Here is a 24,701-nt window from a genome sequence, read left to right on the forward strand (position 1 = left end):
GCCTACCAACGCAACATGCCCCTCTTAAAACGGTAAACAGTAGCAGCATTCAAACAAATAAACCTCCCAAACCAACACCAACAAGAGCTAACTTCCAACAAGAAAATGCAAATGCTCCAGACAGTTCCACAGAAGAGAAAGCAAGATTACAAAGTTTTTTTGCTTTTGGAATCAAAAGCATAAAAGTACACCTAGAATATTCCAATAGATGGAATAGAGTAACAATGCAATGACTCATTTGGCACACCGACATCAATCATGTTCTTCCCATTTTTTTCTTCACAAAATAATTGACAATTCCACAGTTTTCACCTCTCTGCTCAATCATAAGTGGGTGATAGAGGGCTCAACTAGAAAATTCACAATCCTGTTCAATAGATTTAAACCAAATACAGTTTCTTCACAGTTGACTTTGATGGTTACATTCAACGGTTCAGAGCAATTACCTTCAATCGTAATGGTAATTAAGCAGGGAATGGAGTTGCTTAAGATCTCGCTGCTGAAGCGTAAGCGTAAACCTGATGCATCATCAAGGTTGGAAGCCACTGGCATATCCACAGATACAAGAAAAAGATTTGCATTACTGAGCATCTTTACTGCTAAGCTCTTGCAGATCACAAGAAATTTGTCTTTTGTTAGTGAGCTATCACCCTTATCACTGTTCATCTCTCTAATGTGGTCGGTGAAGGTGCACCTATGATACATAATACAAGAAAAATCAATGTTAAGATTCCAAATTAAAAAATTATCCTTAATCCCATAATTTTCAATGAAGTTGAATCAACAGCACACAGTACAAGAAAAAATCCAAGTTATGTTTCCAATAAAACAAAGAACAAAGACAAGGAAAGCTCAGATGATAAACCATTATTTTGATTAAAAAATTGCCAAGAGAAGACATTATCATATTTTGCCACTCGTCTTTCAGGCTGGACCAACGCAATCACCTATCTGAAATGATGTATCACTGGCATTACAGAATATCATGGAAAGAGCAAGGGAAATTACCATCTTTCCAAGAATACTCCAAATTTCTGTCCGACAAAACATATATACCCCAACAACAAAGAAAGAACAACTGATTATCCCCAAATTAATAAGAAAAAGATCCCCGAGATACAAACTAGAGATCCTAGAAAATTCATAAAACATAAACTGAACTTCCATCTTATATTTCACAAAAGAACACTGCCCAACTTCAAAAAGTTTAAACTTTAAGGTTTTGCAAAACAGTTTCTGTCGGAAATTTACATGTAGATATCAACAGTTCTTGATGTTCCTGATGCAAACATAAAGGAGATAACCATGTTATATTTTACAATAGAACAGCGCCTAAATTAAAAAGTCTTAAACTTTAAAGTTTTGCAAGACAGTTTAAATTTAAATTTTGTTATCAGCAGTTCTTGATTGATTGATAGATAGAGGATTTCTTATCTATGGATTGAAAAACGAAGTGACTAACCTTCTTTCGTATTCAAACATTCCAGGGAGATGAGATTCCTTATTCACAAAGACTTCAACATCCATTGGAAGTGGTTTTATAAAATATCCAATATCAGGCCGCAGCTTAACAGGATACTTCTTCCCATTACACCACAAAGCAAGCTTCACAGGCAAAAGATGGTGATGGAAGCAAACCTGGAGAATGCACTTTGTTGACTGACCAGGCTCTATAGATGCAATCTCTTCCATATAAACTAAATTTGGCACATCATTTTGAGATGGCATGGAGCTGCAGTAAAAAGACAAAAAAACACATACCATAAATTAGGCCCTAAAAGATCTTGATGTAAAAAATAAGCCTGCTCATACAATCAGCCAGGTGCCATACAACGTACAGTCAAGTTATAAAGCGCTTTAGCTCATTCACATTCATTGGAGAATCTCACCCATCGGATTAGTAGCCAGAAAATCAAGCTGATCTGATGACCCAGACCATCAATTATCAACCACAATTTGAGAACTAAGAAAATTAATTCAGCTTAAAACATTGAACAAAAAAAAAATGGCAAATCAACAGTCCACAATATATTTGCTCGATAATAACATTTTCAGCGTTCAATAAGGACAGTGATAAAGTTAGACCCAGAGGTTGACTCCAACAAAATAACCAAGTTGACCTAGAAGCTAAAAAACTTGGATACTTAAATTATTGCTTAGCCAATCAAACCCAACCCAGTAAACTCATGGAAATTACATCTAACATCATTTTTCTTTAACACATTCACTTGAAAACAACCAAGTTTGATTGACTAACTAAATTTCATGCAGCTCTAAGTTAAACAATTGTTTCTCAAACTTGATGATATTTATGATTATAGATCATTATCAGAATTCAGACCTTCATGCTCGTCGATCATTAAATATTGAAGGCATGGACCACCTAAATGGTCCCACCCACTAAACAATTTAGATGACAAGACAGAATCATGATACTTTGAACATGTGCAACATAGATCAGTGCATGAGCCATGTCACCTCTAAGAAGTAGTCTGATTTGAGAGATGAAGGTTCTCAAAGGATGAGAAGAAGATTAAAAGGACCTTGGTTTGAGGTAGTTACAAAAGACATCATGGTCTTTAATTGGGCAGAGGCTTTGTCAGGATGCATGGCTTAGCTGTTGCAATGGTTGTATCCAATGTCTATTCAGCAGATGATGGTATTATCTAAATCTACATGACCAGCATGAACACAATTTTCCTCAAAGTTAAATACTTGTATCAATCCAATTAAGAAATCAAAAATCATAAAAATGGCACCTCCTGAACAAGTGTATTTTAATTTCACCTTTCAGTCGCAACCAAAGACTGGTCTTCAGAATCAAGGCCTTTGTTAGATTCTTCATCTACCAGAAGTACCTTTGACATAGACTCCGCCGAACAGTTCTCAAAGATAAGTTCTACACATACAAGCTGGGGTGACATGCTTGAAACCTCTGATGAAAATGAATAATTCACCCTCAAACCATTTCCATTAGTTGGATCTAAGAGGCCATAGATTTTAGGTTTAACTCTTCCACCAATATCGCCGATAGAGATTCTTGCTGAAGATCTTCGAACTTGACTTTGTTTAGACAGATTTGGGTCTGACAAACCGGGCTGCTCATCCAACCATGATTCAAGAGTTTGCTTAGACATCAATTCCTCCATACTATCAGAGCCTGACTGTGAAACTCCAGTTTGCTTTTTATTAGAAATGCCAACATCTGAAAACTGAATTAGTGGGTCAACATTATCATCATCTTCACTTTCAGACCCAGGCTCATCACTGCCACTGGATCTGGAAATAGAATTTTGAGAACTATAACCAGAAGTGCTTTCTTCATTTGCAGATTGAGATAACATGTCAGGATCATCTGTCTCATAGGAATCACTGTTAGTGGCTCCCTCCCCTGATCCTTCAATTCCTTGAACCACATTCAAGCGCTGATGGAGGTCATTGCAAAGCAAACTACAAGGTTTGGGAAGAGGTTCATAACCAGGAGCTGCATGAAGAACTATCTGAGAAAGAGATCCGGGAAGATAAAACCTGAAATTAATGGGCTCAGGTGACATTGGTTTTCTCTGTCCCCTAAATATACATTCTGCAAGTATTTGTGGAATGTCCTTCTGAGGTAAACAATCTGTTTCTTCCTCCAAATCTTGACCTAAATAGCATGACATGAGTTCCTTAAGAATATGAGCTCGATCACGAACATCATAGCTCAAGTCACATTTGGCCAGTTCAAGCACATAGCTTAAAACGCTTTTGAATGTCCACAGATCTTTCCCTTTTGCACACAACAAGACCTGAAGAAATAGCAGTTTAAGAATAACGTCTCAGGTTCTATAAGCCTCCAGAATCTAAAAGGTGAAACAAAGTTATCTACCATTAAGACAATAACAAGGAACAGAAATTATAATATAAATAAGTGAATAATACTTTTTTTTTCCCTTCCAATTATCATCCCTATCCTCGTCAACGTATCCCAACTTTTGGAATGAACAACTTCAATGCTGCAGCCTTATAACAGGAGCACTAAAATAATTCTATGGAGGAAAAGTTCTTTTTTTTTTTTTGATAGGTTCTATGGAGGAAAAGTTCTAACCAAGTCTTGCAAGTTGATTACTGAATCATGTGGGTCTAAACAAATTCTTGATGCATTTTAGATTCAATCATGGAAAACTCTACTTAGAAGAACTACACACTTAACTCAATCCATATAGCTTGAGTCATTAGACAGTAAAATATGCCTCCACACTGCAAAATCTTATGCAATAGAGAAACAAAATACTCTTATCCACTAAATTTCATGAAATACTCTTATCCAACAAGAGTTCAGTTTAAAACAAAACCCTGAAATTGTGAGTGTATCCAATTAAAAATTTTCTAAAAGCACATACTCAAAGATTGATGTCACAACTACCCTCAAACTGATGCTTCTAGAACATAAACTATTGTATGTGTAAGGTATGGCATACTGTGAAGGATGTCATACCTAGAGGCTAAATAAAAGTGGATAGTCTGGGAAAGAGGCCTGAATTTCACTTGACAGATATGTATTTTTTTTATTTTTTTTTTGGTTGGTTGGTATAGAAAGGACTTCATGTGGCAGAGTCCAATGGTTTGGACAGGGCAACATAAACAGTAAATAAATGCATGTTTGTGGAGATAAGCATGAAAGCATGTACAATGTGCTTTCTATATATGCAAATTTCAATTGAATACATGTTCTTTTAAGTTCACAGAAAAGTATTAGAATAACCATGTCTTTTTTTTTCCTTCGTTTGATAAGCAAAGTATTATCATGTATTTCTTTTTCATCACTCTCCCTGATTAACAATCTAATATTTAATGACTAAAAACATGAGGAAATTTAACCATTGAATCAGGAGGTCATTTGCTTCTGTTAATGTTCCTTGACAGAAATATAGAGTCCAGGCATCAAGTTCACTGCTATACTAAATAAATTGGTAGTTTTTCCTTGTTTATAATCTGGACCAATTCCCCCTTCATGAACTGTCACAAACTGAATACACCAAAGACTTAGCCCCTCTATTCATGGTTGGTTATTTGTACAAACTGTCACCAATTGACTAAAATTGCCTTCAATACTTCAGCCAAAAACATTAACTATGAATGATGCAAACTGGCAATGGAAATCAAAACAGATATTTTCTTGAGAAATTGAACAGATGTATACATAAGAGATGGAAAAAAGCAAGGAAGAATAAAAAGGAGGAAAAGTTAGCATGCTGATAATACCTTGACAGCAGTATTAAGAATTTGAAGCTTTGTTTCCTGCGCTTCTGAAGCAAAGCACCGAGCAAGATATGTAAGTACTGTGGTCAACATCCTTGGGATTATCTCACCTATAGTGTTGTACTCTCCTATTATCCATATAATAATTGCACGGGCTGCAGGCACTTTGATTGAATCCAAACTACGAACCAACTGAACTATAACCTTCAAAATAAATATAAAGAAGAGGCAGGTTAACAAATGCAGAAACAGTGTCATGACCAAAAATGGTTTTAATATATCAAATAAGATATATAGCAAAGCCACATACAAGTAACTAATGCAATCAGAATGAAATCTCAAGAATTTTCTTAAATGTTGGTGAATGATCTAAATCAATATATAATTCACAGTGATTTCCTATATAATGGTAATCACCAATGATTCATTGTTCATAGATTGATGCAACCAATGCCATATTAAGACTCCCATTACACATTAATATTATCAATTCCATTCGTCCAAGCTGATAATTTGATCAAAGGCACATTAGCAATGAGATTAACAGTCATGTGTTGATTTAATAGAGATATGGAAAGCTTGTGATAAAGGTGTAGCTACATAATGCCTGGCTCAGGATGGGATCAATAAACATTCTTTGAGCCCAGTTGAAGCTTGGAGTCTACCAGATGAATGATTTCCAAGGTCTGGGTCACCTTTCATGTGATGTGCTTGGTATTTTTTTATATTTCAGGACTTCACTAGGTATCCAGACAGGTTGTCAATTATAGTTTCCTATGCTCATGAAAGGATTGTGAATCTTACAAATTATATGTTTTTTGTATATATATATATATATATATAGAACCAGGCATCTTCAAGTTCCCACTGACCAAGGGAACAACTGCAATTGTATAAACAGCAGTGCAACACCGAGGGCACACACCCCTTGTGTCATTAACCACTGCAATCATTGAAGGGAAAATCCTTCTCAAAGGAAAGTCAACATTCATCACATGTTCCCTCTTTATTCATTTAGTTTGTTCTTTTTGACAGTTACATCTAAAAGATCTTATATTCAGAGTCTCAGACAGAATAAAAGAATCAAAACAGTATCAACACATTACCACAACTTAACCGGGGAAAAAAAGGAACAAAATCAGAATACCTTCTCGTGAGCAGGTGGATCTTGCTTTAAGATTGCTTCAATCGACATTATTGCTTGAATCAAAATATTTGTTTCTTCATCCATGCAGACAAAGTCACCAATCAAATATTCTGAAAAAATGGGTGTCACATCAAAAGACATGAAATGAAAATTTTATAAAGATCACAATAAACAAGTAGCTGGTCACAGACCCTCTCTAGTCAGAGCTAAAAGCCCCTCCAAGCATATATTTGCCACTTTTGGAAGTCGTTGCGCACATAAACCAATTGCAGTAACAGTATCAGCAGCAAATCTCCTGTCGGGATCCCTAATATAATCCTAGCAATACACTAAAAGATAAGCATCAATTCATGCACAAGAAGCCATGACATTTCACATATAATTGTCTGCAATGAGAAAATGAAAAATTGATGACAGATAACCAAGTCAAACAAACAATAAAAATGTTGAATGCAAACTTATTACCTACCATCTTAGAAAATAGCCAATAATTTTCCAGTGGCATAAAAAGGTCTTGTTATTCAGGCTTAAGAATAAGAAAAACGGTAAGTTTAGTATCAGAAAATTGAACAAATTAACTTAGGGTCTTCATGATGCTCCATCCAATTCACTCTTTTTCTTCAAATGCGGTACAGAATTTTAATGTTTTCTGTATTCCTCCCAAAGAAGAAATCTGAAACATTATCTATTGCCATACACTAAAACACGTTATCCTGATGTTTCTCCAATCATCCACATGATTCAAAGTCATGGTATCAGTCCTTGACTCAAGAGGTCCTAAGGCTCATTGGTCTCAGTAGGCATGTAAGTGATAATCACAAAATCAACCAAATTGACCCAAACAAATCCAAACCAACATAATCGCGTCAGTTTTGAACTATAATAATGTTTGGTTCAATTATTGGGATTGAAAAACCAATTGAATCGGTTCAATTTGAATAAAAAATAATAATAAGAAATGGAACCAAGCTGACCCCATGTAAAATGGTATCCGTCTTGAAGCAAATAGTAAATCCTTTTAAGTGCCAACCTTCTCACATCTCAGTCTCTCATTTTTTATGCTGTTTCTCTCATCTCTCATCCATGGTGCTGTTTCATTTTCAATCTCACCCCTCCACTCGGCAAAAATTAAAAATGCATGAGGCACATATCATCTCCAATGGTCTATGAGAAAGGGATCATAGTTGCCGATGGTCGGCACTATTTGTGATTAAGGTTCTTTCATCTATGCTAGGGTTTTGAAGTGCATCAAGCATGCTCTTGCTATCCCTTTTTCCATGATCCCTCCGCTCACATCTTTCCATGATAGTTCTTGCCCTCATTGTCTCCCTCTCAAAAGGTGATCAGCATGGTAATCTTAGTGAACAATTTGTTCTCTCTGTACCTTCCTTACCCATTTTTTAAAAATGTTTTATTTAGGGTTTTTTTTTGCCATTAATGTAATGTGTGTTTTTTCAAAGTGTTGCATGAGCTGAAAGTTTTTTATCTTTGCAATGCTTGTATTAGGCATTTAAAGAATTTTTTGCTATTGGTGGTCATCTCAATATTATTATTGCTGCCAGTCAGCCAGAAAAGGCTTTTTCATTACTTAATCCACTTTTTCATGTTTCACCAATTTACAGCAAAACAGCATCTCGAACAAACGTATAAGGAGGCCACTTCAATTTAAAGAAGTGATTCAAATGGACTTTTGGTGAAGAAGATTAAAATGGGCTTTGGGATTAATAACAAGAGATGCAAGAAGTCCTTAATATAAACCCAAATTAAATGGGCTTTGGGCTCAAAATAAATACAAATTTACTTTAAAATTCAATTAGGCCAGAGGCTAAAAATAAGTCTTGAAATTGGCCCTATGTCCCTTTATGACTTTATCGATTGATGGGGTCCTCACTAAGGGAGGGAGTAGTTTTTTGTTTCCCTCTTGTTTTTTGGTCATCTTTTGGCGGCCGTTGTATACATCCTATGTACTTTGGTGCGCTTCCTTTTTGGTGCTTTTAATGCATCTCTTGTTTACCTATTAAAAAAAACTGATCCACCAAAATCCGAATCAAACCGACCCCAAAGGGCTTGCTTTGGTTTGGTTGTCCAATGCAAATCTGTTGGGTTTGGGTCTTTGCTACATGAACAGATTATGTTGGTTCAATCAGTTTTTCTTCCAAAAACCATGAAATGACCTTATCGACACCCCTAGGTCTCAACATTTCAATTTAGTATCAGACGATAAGCAAATTATGCTAACTTAAAATCTCAAAAAATTCTAAAAAAAATCATAAAATTGATCAAAAATAAATAAATATAATTAGATAGACTAAAAAATTAACAAAACAAACATTTATTATGTGTAACTTTGATTAAATAGTTATAAAAATATGTGTTTAAAATGATCTATAATAACATTAAGAATTAAAAACCTTTTTATTTCATCACTTTATGCTAAATTTATTTTTAGTCTTATTCATAAAATTAATTATAACTTTTGATTTAAAGTTGATATAAGTAATTATTAATTTGTAATATCATTTTATGCTAAAAACAATAAAACTAAATTCACATGGTTCATATAATTGTATTCTAATGAATTATAATTAATTTTAAACAAACTATAATCAAATTAAACTCTGGTATAATCTTAATTTCATATCATTAGACAAGTTTCTTTACATTGATCATGACCCAATTAGCCACTACCCATTACCTAGCCTATGATCCAATTGTTGAATACCAATACAAATATGCATTTCCTTATATACTTCCAATGTACTCTTGTGTGTTTTTTGCACTTTTAATACATTCTCTTACTTATAAAAAAAAAAATGCAAATATGCATTTCCTACTAAAACTAATGTAGGACAACCCTAAGATGGTTGCCTACAATCAAATAGGTGAGTCAGAGTTTTTATCTTTTAGGGTTAAGGAAAGGAATAAGGGATAAAGTTTATAGTAGCAAAAAATAAAATAAAAAATATAGAGAGAAAGAAGATAAAAAAGAAAAAGAGATGGAAACCTTAGAATCTCACTAAAGCCTTCTTAGAGTTTCACCTAAAAGAAAATCAATGGACTCTTACCATTGAGAATTGCAACACTTGCAAAAAACCTAGCATTATTTAATCATCAATCAATACTTCGATTTACATCCATTAGCCTTATCGATAGGTTTTGTAAGAAACCCAAATTCTACTTGAATTCTCACTTATTATGACTCTAATTTAATTCTCCTGTAACCCAATTAGTTATTCCTAATTTGACTCCGATAAATACTAATCCTCATTTAATTCTAATTAATACTAATCTCAATTTAATTTCAACTAATACTATTGTCCACCCTCATCAATTCCCCCAACTTGAAAAAAAAATTAACCTCAAGTTTTAGTGATTGTCCATAGTTAATTGAAATCCTAAGCAATGTCTTCCACCTTTTTGAAATCCTAAGCAATTTTTTCTTCGTTGACTCTTACCACAATAAGATAGGATCTCAAGATCTCTTAAACTTCATCAATTTCATGCAAGACAAGTACCAAACTTCAAAAGACTTTCCAATATTGTGAAACAAACTAGTGGTTTTCAAAATAATTGTGTCATCAACAAACTTGTGGTAAGTTGTATGACATGCATAAGAAGAAGTTTATTAGGTAATTCTACAAGCCACAAGTCAGAAAATTCATCAAGGATATTCCATAAGGCCTCCTTTGACTTCTTAACTATCAGAACTTCTTTCATTGGACGAAGGATCCCCTTACCCCCATTGTGTATGAGAGTCTAAGTATTTTCTTAGCTATCACATTGAGCCCTTATATCAAAAGACAAGGTCTTTCAAGCAAAATATGACTCACTTTTATTAGTAAGACCTCACACCATACAAACTCTTCAAAGCCCTAGTCAAAAAAGAATGTGACAGGCAACGAAAACTTATTGGAATGGAGGTATCGTTAATCATGCTTCTCCAAATAGATTTGGAAGTTTCTTTGTTTTAAGGTTTAGCTTCTCAACAAGCTCTTGTGAAGTTATGTTTAAACCGCCACCTCCATCAATGATCATAGTATATAACCTCCCCTGGCAATAGATACATATATGAAAAATGCTAGTACACTGCTAATCTTCTTCTCTTGTCACCTTTGAGACAACTAACAAACATTGCATTACAAGACTATAACTTTCTATCATACCATCATAGTAATCACTTTCTTTGCTAAATTCATCTTAATTTTGAGTCTCCTCTTCCTTCGAATAATTTTCCAATTTAGATTCTGGCTCTTCAACACAAAAGTATAAACCTTTGCTTAAGCACACAACAACATAATGACCATGCCCACCACACTTAAAGCCTAAAGAAGTCATGCCTACATTTTTATTTCCAATACTAATTGAAGTTTTACCTTCATTAGCATCTCTATTAGGCACATTCGAAGCATGTTGATTACTACCCCCAACATGCACATGATTAGAAGTTTGGAAATTTGTTAAGCTTAACAGTTTGCTCATTGTTTGGTTAGAGAAAATGCTTCCAATTTGTGAACTTGGATGCTTGGAAGCCCCAAATTTGAGCCCTTCTTCTAGTTTAAGGGCTAGTTGATAAACATCATCTACAGTATAAATGTCTCAGCTATCATCTCAAGCTAAATCTCCATTCGAAGTCCAACTTTCTAACAAGCTAGAAGTTGAGCCTCACTCTCTCCCACTTGATTTTGAATGCCCAACTCATGGAATTCTTCCATATATTGTTCAACCAACTCAGTACCTTGTTTAAGAGAAAACAATTTTGTGTACATAAGTTGTTCATAGTCAGCTAAGATAAAGTGCTCCTTCATCTTCAACTTTATCTCATCTCATGTGTCTATAGGTGGTTGTCCAATTCTATAAAGTTGATTCTCAATATTATGTCACCATAGATGTGTTGCTCCTTTCAACTTTGTCTTCACAAAACAAACTTTTCTATTTTCAGGCATAACAGACCAATCAAAGTAATTTTCCATTAACATAATCCAATCAAAAAATGTAGTTGGATTTAATTTTCCCTAAAATTCAGCAGCTTGAAGGTGTACCCTTGTTGTCACATCATCATCTTGCTCAAAGATTTCGCCCCTTCTTTGAATTCCCATTACAAAATTATCTTGTTCTTCACACGGTGAATGAGGTTTGAAATGATGACTTGCAATCTCATCTTGAATTGGCTGTTTTTCTTTATTCTTTTCTAATAACTTCATGATCTCATCAAGTTTTCTATTTAGCTATATCACAACATCTTGATGGAATTGTTGTATGGTAAATATTTCCTCTAAGTGTATTTTAGCGGCATCTTGATTGTTAGAAGTATTTTTTGAATTCATGCTTGCATAAGTTGCTCTACTCCTCAATTACATTACCTTCAAGCCAATAACTTTTGGCTTTGATACCAAAACTGATGTAGGATAACCTTATGATGGTTGCCTACAATCAAATAGGTGGGTTAGAGCTAGAGCTTTTATCTTTTAGAGTTAAGGAGAGGAACACAGGATGAAGTTTATATCAACAAAAAATTAAATAAGAAATATTGAAAAAGAAGGTAAGAAGAAGAGATAGAAACTTCAAAGTCTCACTAACGCCTTCTAGAAGTCTCATTTAGAAGAAAATCAATAGAGTCTTACTATTAAGAATTGCAAAAGTTGCAAAAAAATAATAATAATATTACTTGATCACCAATCAATACTTTAGTTTACACCAATTAGCTTTATTTATAGTATTCTCTAAGAAATCCAAATTCTACTAGGATTCTAAAAACCTATTATAACTTTAATTCTAATTCTCTTATAACCTAATTAACCACTTCTAATTTGACTCCAATAAATACTAATTCTAATTTAATTCCAATTAATATTAATGTCCATCCCCATAAAAAACATTATCATACCCATTTTTATATCCAATATCAATTTTTAATTATTGGTTGAAAACAAATAGCAATTGTAGCTTGCTAAATAAAAATTATTTTTATTTTAAAAATAAAGATGAAAAAAAACATGAATTTATATTTTACACTAAGTTTGTTTAAAAACAAGTATTTTGAAAAATTTAAAACTTATTTTCTAGTTTTAGAAAATGCAACCATTCTATATGATGAATCAACTTTAAAAAAAAAATTAACTCTATTTTTCTTCTCAATATAAAACAATTATAAAAAATAAAATTTTTATTATTTTATTTTTATTTGAACCAACACATTTAAAAATAAATATATTGTTACAAATTTCATATTCACTTTTTTTTTAACCTATATTCATTTCCATTTTTTATATCAATGTCCATATCCTATTTATTTCAAATAAACCCAAATACCTATCACCCATTTCATAGAACCCCAAATTCCTATCAAATACCTATTACCTATTTAAACCAAAATACCCATCAAATGACTATTGGATCATTACGCATTATCCATGCTCTACCAAATACCCATTTCATTTCCAATTTCATCTCCATGTCATCTCTGTACAGAAGAGTGAAGACCATAAGGATATAGCCAAGGATCTAGTTGAAGCATAGAGATGCAAACAAGGGTCCCAAAGCCATGCATATTGTTGTCTCCCTCTCCTTCCAATCTTCTACATTTCCATGCTCTTCCTCTCCTAATCTCCACAGCCCATCCCTCCGATCACTACTTTCTTCAATACCAGGATGCTCAATCTTGGTATTGTCTCAGAGTCATCACATGAACCATGCTGAGATCAGCAATTCATCTCTGAGTTGGTCAAGTTGTTTTGTTATTCACCAAAATATTGAGCTTGGTTTACCGGTATCAATATATCATAATGGTGATGGCCGAGGCCAATACAACTTGGTTGAGTCATACCAATATCAGCCGAAATTTTGAACCTTGATCATCCACTCTGACAATATTAAATTTTAGGGAGTTACGGATTTCAAGCAGATATACATCCAGTTACCCACAATTACTTGATTTAACTCAACTACACACAACTTTTTTTTTTTTCAAAGTTTGTATTAAGCGACAATGCAAAATGCCAAAATACGCATTGATATAACATGGCATACAGTTTAGTCATAAGTATGAGAGCTTATACACAACAAAACCAAATAGGATGACCTGATCCTGAAACAGCCATTCTTTCTCAATAGAACAAAACACTCATGGATAGCGTAATCTGACACTAAGAGAATGAAAATTCAAAATTAATAAACACAGAAACATTCTTTAAATGATTGTCATTCTGCCCACAATAAGTGACTATCTCAAGAAAGTCAAAATTTCATTAACAAAAGCAGTAAAACATAATCTGCCAATGGGGAAAAAAAACATAAAACAGAGGAAAAAGATACCTGGAACTCTTGAAAAATAGATGAAATTGATGAATCCATAGCAATGGAAGACAGGATTTCAAGCTTCAGAGCTTTTATTTGATAGGAATCTGAAGAACTTATGAAGAAGTCTTCAAAGTGTGGGGCAAAGAGAAAAGGCATTGCTTTGGCAAACACTTGAATGTTGCAAAGCACCTGCACTAATCAAAGTTACCATCTTACTTAATCAGAAAGTTGAAGAAAGGTAAGTGCATAAAGAGAAGATTTTTGAGCATTGAATTAGTACAATATGAATTGCTCAAACCATGAACCCAAGAAAATTCCAATATTAGCTCCTTAAAGAGCTTAGAGAAAACTGGAAAATGTGCACTGTTATCGTCCAACACGGATCATGGTAAGACCAGCAATACTCAAGATCATTAAAGAAATACCATGAGACAATAAGAAGACTAAAGCATGTGTTTAACTGTGTCATTAGCCTCAGTAATGTATTAATGAGTAACAAGGTGACAAGGCTAACAATTAGCCAATCAGGAAATACCATTTAACCCATCCCTTCAGCATATCATTTATCTAAAGAGAGTTCTTCTTGCACAGTTGCACTTATTTCCCACTCTCATCCAGAAACATTATTTGAAAACTCACAAGTCCCAGAAACTCCCGTATTACTGAACTTATTCCATACATTTTGATCCAACTTCTAACCAGGTACCCCAAGTTACTAGAATTTTGTGCAGTTCTATAACAGGATCGGTAGTATGTCACATTTGGGATCATATCATGTGATTCTAATGAGTCATTCAGCATCCATACTAAAAAAAAAAACAAAAACAGAAGTATTTACTTCCCATTGAGGTTATATTTATAATTTTAAAAAAGGTGAGAATTACTTTTCAAAGTGGAGATTAATTCATTGTTTTGGCACAAATATTCCTCTCTAAAATTCACTCCATCAGGAGCCCTGTTTCCCTCTTTCTGTTAAATTATTGGCCATCATGCCATTTCCCACTCCCTAGACTTGTTTTTTTCATGATTCAAGTATACCTTCCAAAAGTAAAAAGTGAAATAAAATAAAAAATAAAATAAAACATATTGGTTTCTCGATACAATGGTAACATGTATTATAAACATGGAACAGATGAGAAGCTGAAGGAACTTAGAAGCAAAAAAGCACTAATAGATGATGACAAATACACGAGAACAACACTTCAATATCTCCTCAAAGAGAAGGCATATGCAATATATAAATCAGATCATGAGATCATAAGCCAGTTAATAATAAAACTAGAAGCAGAATACTAAATAAATCAAACTGAAAGAAAGCATCAAACCAATAATTTAAAAAAAAAAATATGCAAAATACCACATATTTTGAGACATGGGATGATCTCAGGAGAAACAAGAGCGGCTTAACAATTCTCTTCACATCCTCCCTTGGGGCCATAATCCAGTGTACACCAGCAGCTGCAAGTACCACTGCACTATTATGACTCCATAGCAATGGCGATGTGCATTGCAGCAGCATCTTCACATCATCATTACCTCTGCCAGACATAAAACATGATCGATCTAATCCAGAGGAAACCTCATTTATGTAACTTAACCGTGATAAATATTCATCCGGTCCTTCAATATAACACCTGGAGACCATATTCACCAATTCAGACATGAAACCACGACCTGTGTCACCATTGTCTTCTTCAAATGCAGAATTAATATCTGAACCATCCTTTTCAGATTGGGAACTTTCAGTACAACAAGACTGGAACATGATGGATTCTTGAACAAGCCCATGTTTTGCTATTACAAAGCGCAAAAGGATCTCAATTAAAAGAATTTGACCCCACTCTTCCACATCAGGAAGAACCTCACATAACCTTCTATAATTTCTTCCAATCAAAGACAAATTATTTGGACAAACAGAAGTAAAAGCAGCAGCAGCAGCTCCAACTACTCCAGGAGAATGGTCATTTAATAATATTCCAACAATCTGCATAACAACAATATATTACATATTAATGGAAGCAACACTGGCCTTTCAAATATCATAGATTTAGCAGATGACCATATATGAGAGTGGTAATCAGGCTATAGGCATGGAAGCATTTGATGAAAAATGCAGGCATAAGAAACAAAATTCAGAAGTTTAAAAGATATTTTTTAATAAAAATGGAAAACTTGCAGAATATACAAATAACTAACAAACATGCACATAGTATCACAAGTAAGAGTTCATAAACAAATTACAGAACCATTATCTGAAAGAAAAATAACAATACATGCACAAAGGAATAAGTTCACAAAATTCTGCATTTGAATTATGGTTTCCAACACATGCAAGCATTCTATCATTTTCTCCACAGCATCTGCACTTATATGTTCAGAAACTCAGAACATGAAATGTGTCAACTTGGCACTTTAAGATAGGGGCATCTAACTTTGCCCCTTTTATTAAGACATGAGCTATGCCATCCTTCTAAAGAATCAAATATCCTAGAGCAAGCATGCATATCCTTACAGGAAACATAGAGCAAGGGGGTATGGTAATCTGGAAGAACACACAAAACACTTCTCCCTAAATTATTAAATTGGCGCTTGTTTAGGAGATTAGCTAAAATATTTTTTGTACAGGCAAGGAAAGCAATATATTAATAAGCACCAAAAAAAGGACACACAAAGTACATGGGACATCTACAAAGGCAACACAAGGCAAACAATAAAAAGAGGGAAATGAGACACTCCCTCCCCATACTTGCATCCAAACCAATCGACAAAATCTACCATAGATATGGACACATCCTCTAAACCCCCTTTGACCTACTCTAAAAAATTACACATAAAGAAGGATTTAAGCTCTTGATCTGATGGCTCTATATTTTCCAAACTACTTCCAAGGCAAGAAAAAAAAAATCATTGGAACCCATGAATTCCAAATAATATCCATTGAAAAAAAGACTCTTAACCTTCCATGTTCCATCAAGAGCAATAGGGTTTAATTGAAAAGTTGTCACTCTTTTGAGGCCATCCTCACTACCTTATCTTCAACATCCTTTCTTACTGATTTTCCTTACAATCTCAGAAGAAATGCTTCAACACCATCCAACTCCTAGTCATAAAGTTGCCTTGAGAAACATGGTGTCCAGTGCCTCTCCCTCCCCATAATGGCTTACTCCCATACATTTGTTACTCAAGCATCTTTGATGTAGCTATAGCATCTTTGATGTAGCTATAGCATACAGTGACGAGAAAGAAACCATTAGAGGAATAACTGCATCATAAGTCGTTCCAAAATTTTACCCTTCTTCTATTGTCATAATAAAACAAATTTTACCTTTTGAACATTCCCCATACTCTTCTTATTGCCTTCCACACCCTTACACCATAACCCTCTCTTACTTCTAGAGAACACCCCTAATTAGAATCAACTACTCTTTTCCAGATTCATCTCTAACCTAGAAATAACATCTAGCCACATTAAAATCCAACTAAGAAATATCATCTGATCCTTGCATGCCTCACAAAGAAAAATCAAGGTGTCATCAGGAAACAAAAGGTGAAACACTTCCACCCCCTTGCCACCTCTACCTCTCATCTTATAACTAAAAATGAACCCCTTATAGGGAATCTTGGATCACTTCATTCCCTATTCCAAGCTTAAGTTAGGTACATAAATACTCTCTAGGACTTCTAGATCCTAGAAACAAAAGCAAAAAATACAATTTTTATCATAAGGATCTAAAATAACAATGCTTTAGAAAACTTTACTTATGATTTGAACATTCCTAAATCAATTTTTTCGATGAAACGTAGTTTCATAATAATCGAAAGCTTCATAAACCCAAGATCTTTCGCCTAATGGCTCTAACTCAATCTTGGCACTCCAAAAAGGGTGGGTCTTTGGAAGGGAGGAAGCTATGGCTCTCTCTTTCTCTAGATGTAGAAGATGACTAACTCAAAAGGTGATGGAAGCCCTAACCCTAAGGGGGTATTTATCGGATTCCCTAAATGGGCGTAAGTGACTGAAGCCTACTAAGGGTTTTGGTCACTTAATTTAGTCCAAAATGGGTCCTAGTTGATTAATTAACCTCACAAGGTCATCTAATTAATCAATTAGCCCAATCCAGAGACCTTGTTCACTAACCGTTGTGCACCTTTGTGTAATTACTAAATGCCCTTACACACAAAAGTGAACCTTGAGTCAATCTAACTCTCATAAACCATGTCATCAAGGTATATGAGCTCGAATGAGAACCATAGAGACCCATATAAGTACTAGGTCCCTCAAAACCCAATTTTGAAGTTGATTCAACATCCCACTACAAAGACTCAACTGCACTTCAGTATCCTATGTAAATAACAACAAGAACAAGCTCGAGTCCATGACCTACTATCCACTACATGCAAACTCCCCATGAACCCATATCCGTACTCTAACAAGGTAGTGTTATCACTTATCAAGATTACCTCTTCAATCCTTGAGTCACAAACTCATCATATAACCAATTGACATACTCTAACTTCAAGGAGTATATGTCAAATTTCTACTAAAGAAAATGTTATAGTCATAGTCTTTTAGATCACATGTCCTTTAGATCGCCCAAAGGGATACATTGTGTCATACCCATGAGATATTATAGTGACTCTATTGAGAATACCTATTGCTACCACCTTCTACCAACAGTGACCTAATCCATAGAAATATATGACCACCTTAAGGTCTCACCCATAGGTCAAAACCTCCTATTGACTTCGGCATAGATTCAATATCCTCTCAAGGTTGAGAGTCTACACAATATAGAAGTTTGGTAAATCATGACAATTGACAGTTTTATGTCATGATTCACTGTACGTCCTATCCAATGTGTAACCATACACACTAGTACACTCACTATGGGAAACTTATCCCGACAGTTAAGACAAGTCATCCCTCCAATTAGGAGGTAGTGCATTACAATCTCTACTGGATTGCCCAAATCCATGAAATGATTGTAGACAACGCATCATCTTGTAAGGAACCCATGACTTGTATCATCTATGCAACTCCTAATGCATCTAAGTTATGTACAATGCAAATGATATGAGTTGAATGTTCAAATCAATGTCAATACATAAAATGGATAACCTAAGGGCAGTGAAGTCTTAACTTTGTTATATCATGTCTTGCTTTGAAGGGCTTAATCCCAACACCCCCACCCAAGCACCTTTATTTCTTCCTCCCTCCCCCATTTTCTTTAAAAGACAACTAAGAGTCTCCATCACCATAATGAATAAATAAGGGGAAAAAAGATACCCTTGCCTCAAACCCTATAACTTTGAAAGAAGCCAGGAGGAGTTACATGAACAATCACTAAGTACCTGGCTTAAGAGATACACCATTTAATCTACCTAATCCACTTTTGGCCAAAACCCTATTTTCTTCAAAATTGTAAGAAGGAAACATCAATTTACACACAGGCCTTCTCAATGTCAAGATCATATAAAACAACATTAGAATGGTTCTTCAACCATGAACCAATGGCCTCATTTGTAATAAGAATGACATCCAAAATTTGTCTCTCCTCTACCAAAGAGTTTTGCAAGTTGAAGTCCACTTTAGCTACCACTTTCTTGAGCCTATTTGCTAACACCTTCGCTAGTAATTTATATAGGCTCCCTACCAAATTAGCCTAAAATCCTTCAAATCTTATACTCTACCTTTTTTTAGGGACTAAAACCAAGAAGGTAGCATTTAAACTTTAGTCCCAACATTTCACTCTTCACAAAGTCCCAACACAACTGTCGAAATGCTATAGTAAACTCATCTAATCCCAAGGCTTCATCTCCATTCAAAGCTAAGAGTGTAGAGAAAACTTTCTCCTTTGAAAAAGGTAATTCCAAAATCCTAGCCTCCTCCTATCTTAAAGAAGCAAAGGACACCCCATTAATACAAGGGCTCTGGACTCAACAAGACAGCTTCAATAGAAAATCGCCCCCTCCTTAATCTCCTCATCAAATAACCAAATCCTATTCTCTTTCATTTTAGTCATAAAGTTTTTCTTTTGTGCGTATTTGTCATCTTGTGGAAGAATTTTGTATTTTTGTCTCCCTCCTTCAACCATTTCTCTCTCGACTTCTGCCTCTAAGAGGTTTCTTATAACTTTGCCCACTTATTATATAGCCACTCTTTTAGCCTCAACCAAAGGAGCTTCCATTTCCTTGGCACCCCAAAAAACTATCTTATTAAAAGCTTTTAATTTCTTGGTTGACACATTTCCAAACACCTCCCAATTACAAGCTTCTAAGCCCATCTTCAAGGCTTTCAATTCGAAAGCCAAAATAAAACAGCTAGAACCCCTGAACTTGTAGCCCAACCACCAATTTCTAATCAAGTGTTTGAAACCCTCCACTTTAACATATTTAAAAGAAAAAAATTTCCTCTCCTCGCTTCTCCCCCATCTAACAAAATAGATGAATGATCAGAAACTAGCCTAGACAAAACACTCTACAAGAGCCCACAAAAACAATTCTTCCATTCTTTTGACACTAGAAAATAATCCAACCTTGACATAAATTAGTTGTTCATGCTCCACACCAAGTAAAAGGCCTTCCATTCAACAAGAGGTCACATAGGTTTAGATCATCGATTACATACGAAAATCTCCTCATGAAAAAAGACATCCCAAACACGACTTCTTTCCCTTGCATACCTGACTATGTTAAAATGCCTCCCCACCCCTTCCTCCTTCCATAAACCAAGGATCATCCTATAACCCTTTAATGTCCCCTAATTTTAATCAAAAATCATCTTGTTCACCCCCAAAGGCATGGTTGTACACATTAGTAAACACCCAGGTAAAACCATCCTCACAATTTTTAAAACAATGGGAAACAAAGAATGCTCCTACCTCTAATTGTCATAACTCCAACAACCTATTATCCTTAAAAAAAAATATACACTGATTGACCCCCTTGATTCCAAAACTCCCTACTCCTAAACTCCTCGCCGGTTGCAACGACATCTCTTACACCTTAGTCTCTTGCAAGCAAACCACATCAACTTTTTGCATTCTTATTAGGGACTTAATTACCTTTTGCTTCTACCTATCATTAACACCTCTAACATTCCACAACAAGATTTTAATCTTCATTGAGGGATGGTAGCTAGTTCCTACCCCTCTTTCCACCTTCTTTTTCCTTCCCTACTTTCCTTGCTATGCCAATATACTTCACTTAAAATTCCAATTTCCAAAGCTTTCTCTTAGTTTTGGATGAAGACGTTGTCTTCCTACCTTTTCCTCCTCCATCTTCCTTAAGAGGGGCAAAATTTCTTTTTCAAAGCTTGCTCTTTTACCATTCATCAAATTGATCTATCCCAACTTTGAGCTTGTGGTGCTTCCTCCTATTGTCGCTTGGCCCTATCGCAACTCACCAGCCTTTGAGGCCACATGGTGGCGCATCCCATTCACAGGAAACTCCATTGAACCGCCATCTTGAAGGATCCTTCTCAAAGGACCCCCTTCCTTACACCACATAGACATAGCAAGCCCCTTAAACGGTTCCTTTGGCCTCTTTTCATTCCTGAACATCCCCTAGGGATAAGACCCACCCTCATATGAAAGAGGGAAGCCCCACCCCCAAGCCAAACCTAGAGGAAGAGCACTAACCTAGGAACTTAGCAAAACAAGCCATAGAAGACTCCACCACCTCAGTGAATGCTCCCTCTACTACCAAAAAAAGTCTCATCTCCATAGTGGCACTCCACTAATGTGCATGATCCTCCTTCGTTGCACCACAAAGGAACTCACAGCCAGGAGCCCCCTAATATCAAGCCAATCAAATGATCCAGTGGAAAATACACTCTAGCACCAATTTTTATATCTTCCAACTCATTAGAAAGACCATCACTTAGGAAGAATGAGGCACAACAGTGGGAAATGCAAACATTTCCACTTTATTATGTTCTCCCATAAGAGATCTATGCCTTAAAAATAACTATTATAAAAACAATAACAACTACTCCTACTACAATAACAACAATAATAAATCAATTGATCTGACCTCTTCAAGTGCAGGAGTGTTTTCCTCTATACGCAAATCGTGCAGCTTGGGAAGAGCATTGGCAGCACATTTTCTGACATATACAGAGGGATCTCTAGCACATTTTTCCACAGCCACCAGAACAATAGGCGCAATTACAAGTAGACGGATTCCTGCCATGGCACGGAGTGCCCATGCCCGCACCAATGGATTAGGATCCCCCAAGTCCTTTTGGAAACAATTAATTGATAACAATGCTTCATTTGGACGCCTAAAATACAAAACAGAGTACAAATTAGAAATACTAAACACCTTAAATGCTGAGCTTTATGAGTAAAAAGCATTAACATCCAGGATTAGAATCAAATCAAGCACACCTTATATCCTATCCCCAAACTTAATAAACCTGATACAAAGGCATACTGCCGTATGATAGATCTACCAAGAAGGTATTTGCCATTTCCTGATGTAAACCCAACTATGGAACGTGTTATATACAGTAAAACTTAACTGATGGAACCCGGGAAGCTCACAGAAGTCCCAGCAAAAAAAAATTAAAAGATAAGGTTTCATAGCTTAGGGAGATTAATAATTCAAAATGGGGCGTTTAATGAAGGAGTTGGTCCAGAGATTACTGTGAGTAGCATACTTTTCAGCATAATGCAACAGGTACAGGTACACCAGCTTCTTTACTTCCAGTGATTGTGAGGCCACGTTTTTGACAACCTGTAATACCATTTGAAAATCGAAGATCAAGATCAAATTAGTTCAGCTAATAGCCTATTCGACGGTTAACAATAAAACATAAAGCTTATGAATAACTCTAAAATAGTGTGCCAACACTCGTTTCTGTATGAATATACTCCAACATGGGAGAACCGAAGAGCATTCTTTTTAACCGATAAATTCGTATTTATTCTGAAAAATGATAATATACTAACTCAACATTCAAACGTACACCTGTCAAATTAAAACAACGAAAACAGGAGAAACTAAATTCTTAAAATTTTGTTTCATTTTGTCACGTCCAAGGGGGGTAAATGGAAATTCGCAAGGAACTGAAACAGTATGAGACGGCAGAGACCTGAGGGAAGAAATTGGAGACGTCGACGCCCTGTGCGATGAGAGCTAGCAATCGCTTGAGAGCTTCGCATTTCTCGGAGTCGAATTTGCTATCAAGAAGAGGAGCGATATTAGCGTCTTCGGGGTCGTCGTAGAGATGAGCGTCCGTACCGATCCGGAACACCAAGGTCGATGCTTTGCTCAGAGTCTCTGCTGTGGCTCCGAATTGAGGGAACATATTCTAGGGTTTCGCTTTGGAGCTTTAATCTGATACTGAGAATGGAGGATCTGTGAATCGCTCAGACGGATGAAGAAGCGCCTTGGCATATCGAGACAGCTGAGTTGGGGAATTTGGGTTTGTTTGGCTACACGGAAGGATGGACACATTCAGGGGCTAGGATTATCCTGCACGAGTTTTGGGAAATCCCAGCACCCCGTGGAGAAATACGGTTGTTTGTCGCATACTTTATTTTACTGCGTGTGTGTAAGTGCAACTTCCATGCTATTAATTTAACAAAGTTTAAAATATTTAATTTTACATTAATTATGATTGATTTATAATCTCCTAATTGCATGATATGTTTTAAAATATGGAAATTTATAGTAATTTTGAGTATAATTATATGATATGTATTAAGGAGTACGGCATTCACACAAGGAGATAAAAAAAAAAAATTATATTATAAATCCTAAAAATCATTTATGAATAATAACAATTTAAATGGTGAAATAATGGATCATGTGATTATGAAGTATAAAAAACCGAACAACCTGTGGGTTAGGGTTTAAAACTTATGTAGACATGTTTTACAATGAATCAAATCATCTACCACACTCGTATTATCCATGGAAAAGTAGTAGATTTTATTCAGCTAATATACAATATTTTTCAATTATGTAACTTTTACGGTATTGAATTGGTACATATTAAAAAGGAAAGAAGAAGCAGTTCACTAGCCATTGCATCTATGGATCCCACCAAATAATTAAACCATACGGTTGCTCATTCTTTAATAACTGATTCACCAACCACTAGATTGATATGAAATATCATACATGTAAATACTTCCTTTGCACATAGCTAAGTTAGAGGTTGAAATAAGGTTTTGATCACTATTCCAACTAATGACATGATTCTAGGATCTTCGAAAGTTTTGGTATCTTCTTTTCGAGAACGTCCATTCAATACTATATGATAGACTCTCTTAACTCAAATGTACAAGTAGGGCCTCACATGATAAATATTTAGAATAATGCTTAGTTTGTAACATACTAGTATGCCTTTTCGTAAGAAAAAATAGCAAAAAAATAGTCTTCTATTTTCATATCCTAAAGTGGGAGGTTCATTTTACCAAAATATTCCTCTAGAGCTTCCATTACACGTGAAATGTCTTGAAAAAAAGCTAGAAGTAAGTCATTCATTCACTCTAAGGTCAAAACTTCACCGGTACAAAAAAAAAAGGTATATGAGAGTTGGCATAAATAAATGGAAATTATGTGGCTAACCTAGTTTATTTATATTCAAATATCTCACCTTTAGTATTGCACAAGTAGCATATTCATCCATATCTGTACAAATCCTTGATAATTTGCTAAAAAATCTAACATAATATCCTTGATGCAAAGGATTAGCTCAAAACAAAAAAGTTATAGATGACCCTTAACAGAAGAAAAAAAAATTAAAGCTAACACAAGTGGGAGACCTAAACATTTTTGTGTCAATACCCTATGTGCCCACCAGTACTAAACACAAAGAAAATCTTGATTTGAAGTTGAATGAATTTCTCAATATCTCATTCAAATCTTAGGGATTCGACTAATGTATAACTCACATTGCTTTCAAAAGCTAGCTTTCATACTCCTCTCTATAAGATCCATACCTTAGATAAGACAACTACATCGAGATACTAAGAAATAAGTAAAACATGTTAATAGTTGCCAAAAA

At 35.1% G+C, this 24,701-nt stretch overlaps 1 protein-coding gene across 1 annotated transcript; it reads right to left on the bottom strand.

Annotated features, from left to right (window-relative positions):
* Nucleotides 1–102: 102 nt before the first annotated feature.
* On the bottom strand, nucleotides 103–23,204 carry LOC100251289 (AP3-complex subunit beta-A). Its single transcript, XM_002278532.5, has 11 exons — nucleotides 22,779–23,204; nucleotides 22,344–22,420; nucleotides 21,716–21,965; nucleotides 15,042–15,668; nucleotides 13,700–13,873; nucleotides 6,580–6,706; nucleotides 6,389–6,498; nucleotides 5,245–5,445; nucleotides 2,788–3,788; nucleotides 1,463–1,732; nucleotides 103–694 (listed from the first exon to the last, which is right to left on the bottom strand). Exons 1-11 carry the CDS (start codon nucleotides 22,992–22,994, stop codon nucleotides 325–327), a joined length of 3,423 nt encoding a protein of 1,140 aa, XP_002278568.2. The 5' UTR covers nucleotides 22,995–23,204; the 3' UTR covers nucleotides 103–324.
* Nucleotides 23,205–24,701: the final 1,497 nt, after the last annotated feature.

This window comes from Vitis vinifera, chromosome 13 (genome assembly GCF_030704535.1).
Source record: "Vitis vinifera cultivar Pinot Noir 40024 chromosome 13, ASM3070453v1".
Classification (NCBI taxonomy): Eukaryota; Viridiplantae; Streptophyta; class Magnoliopsida; order Vitales; family Vitaceae; genus Vitis; species Vitis vinifera.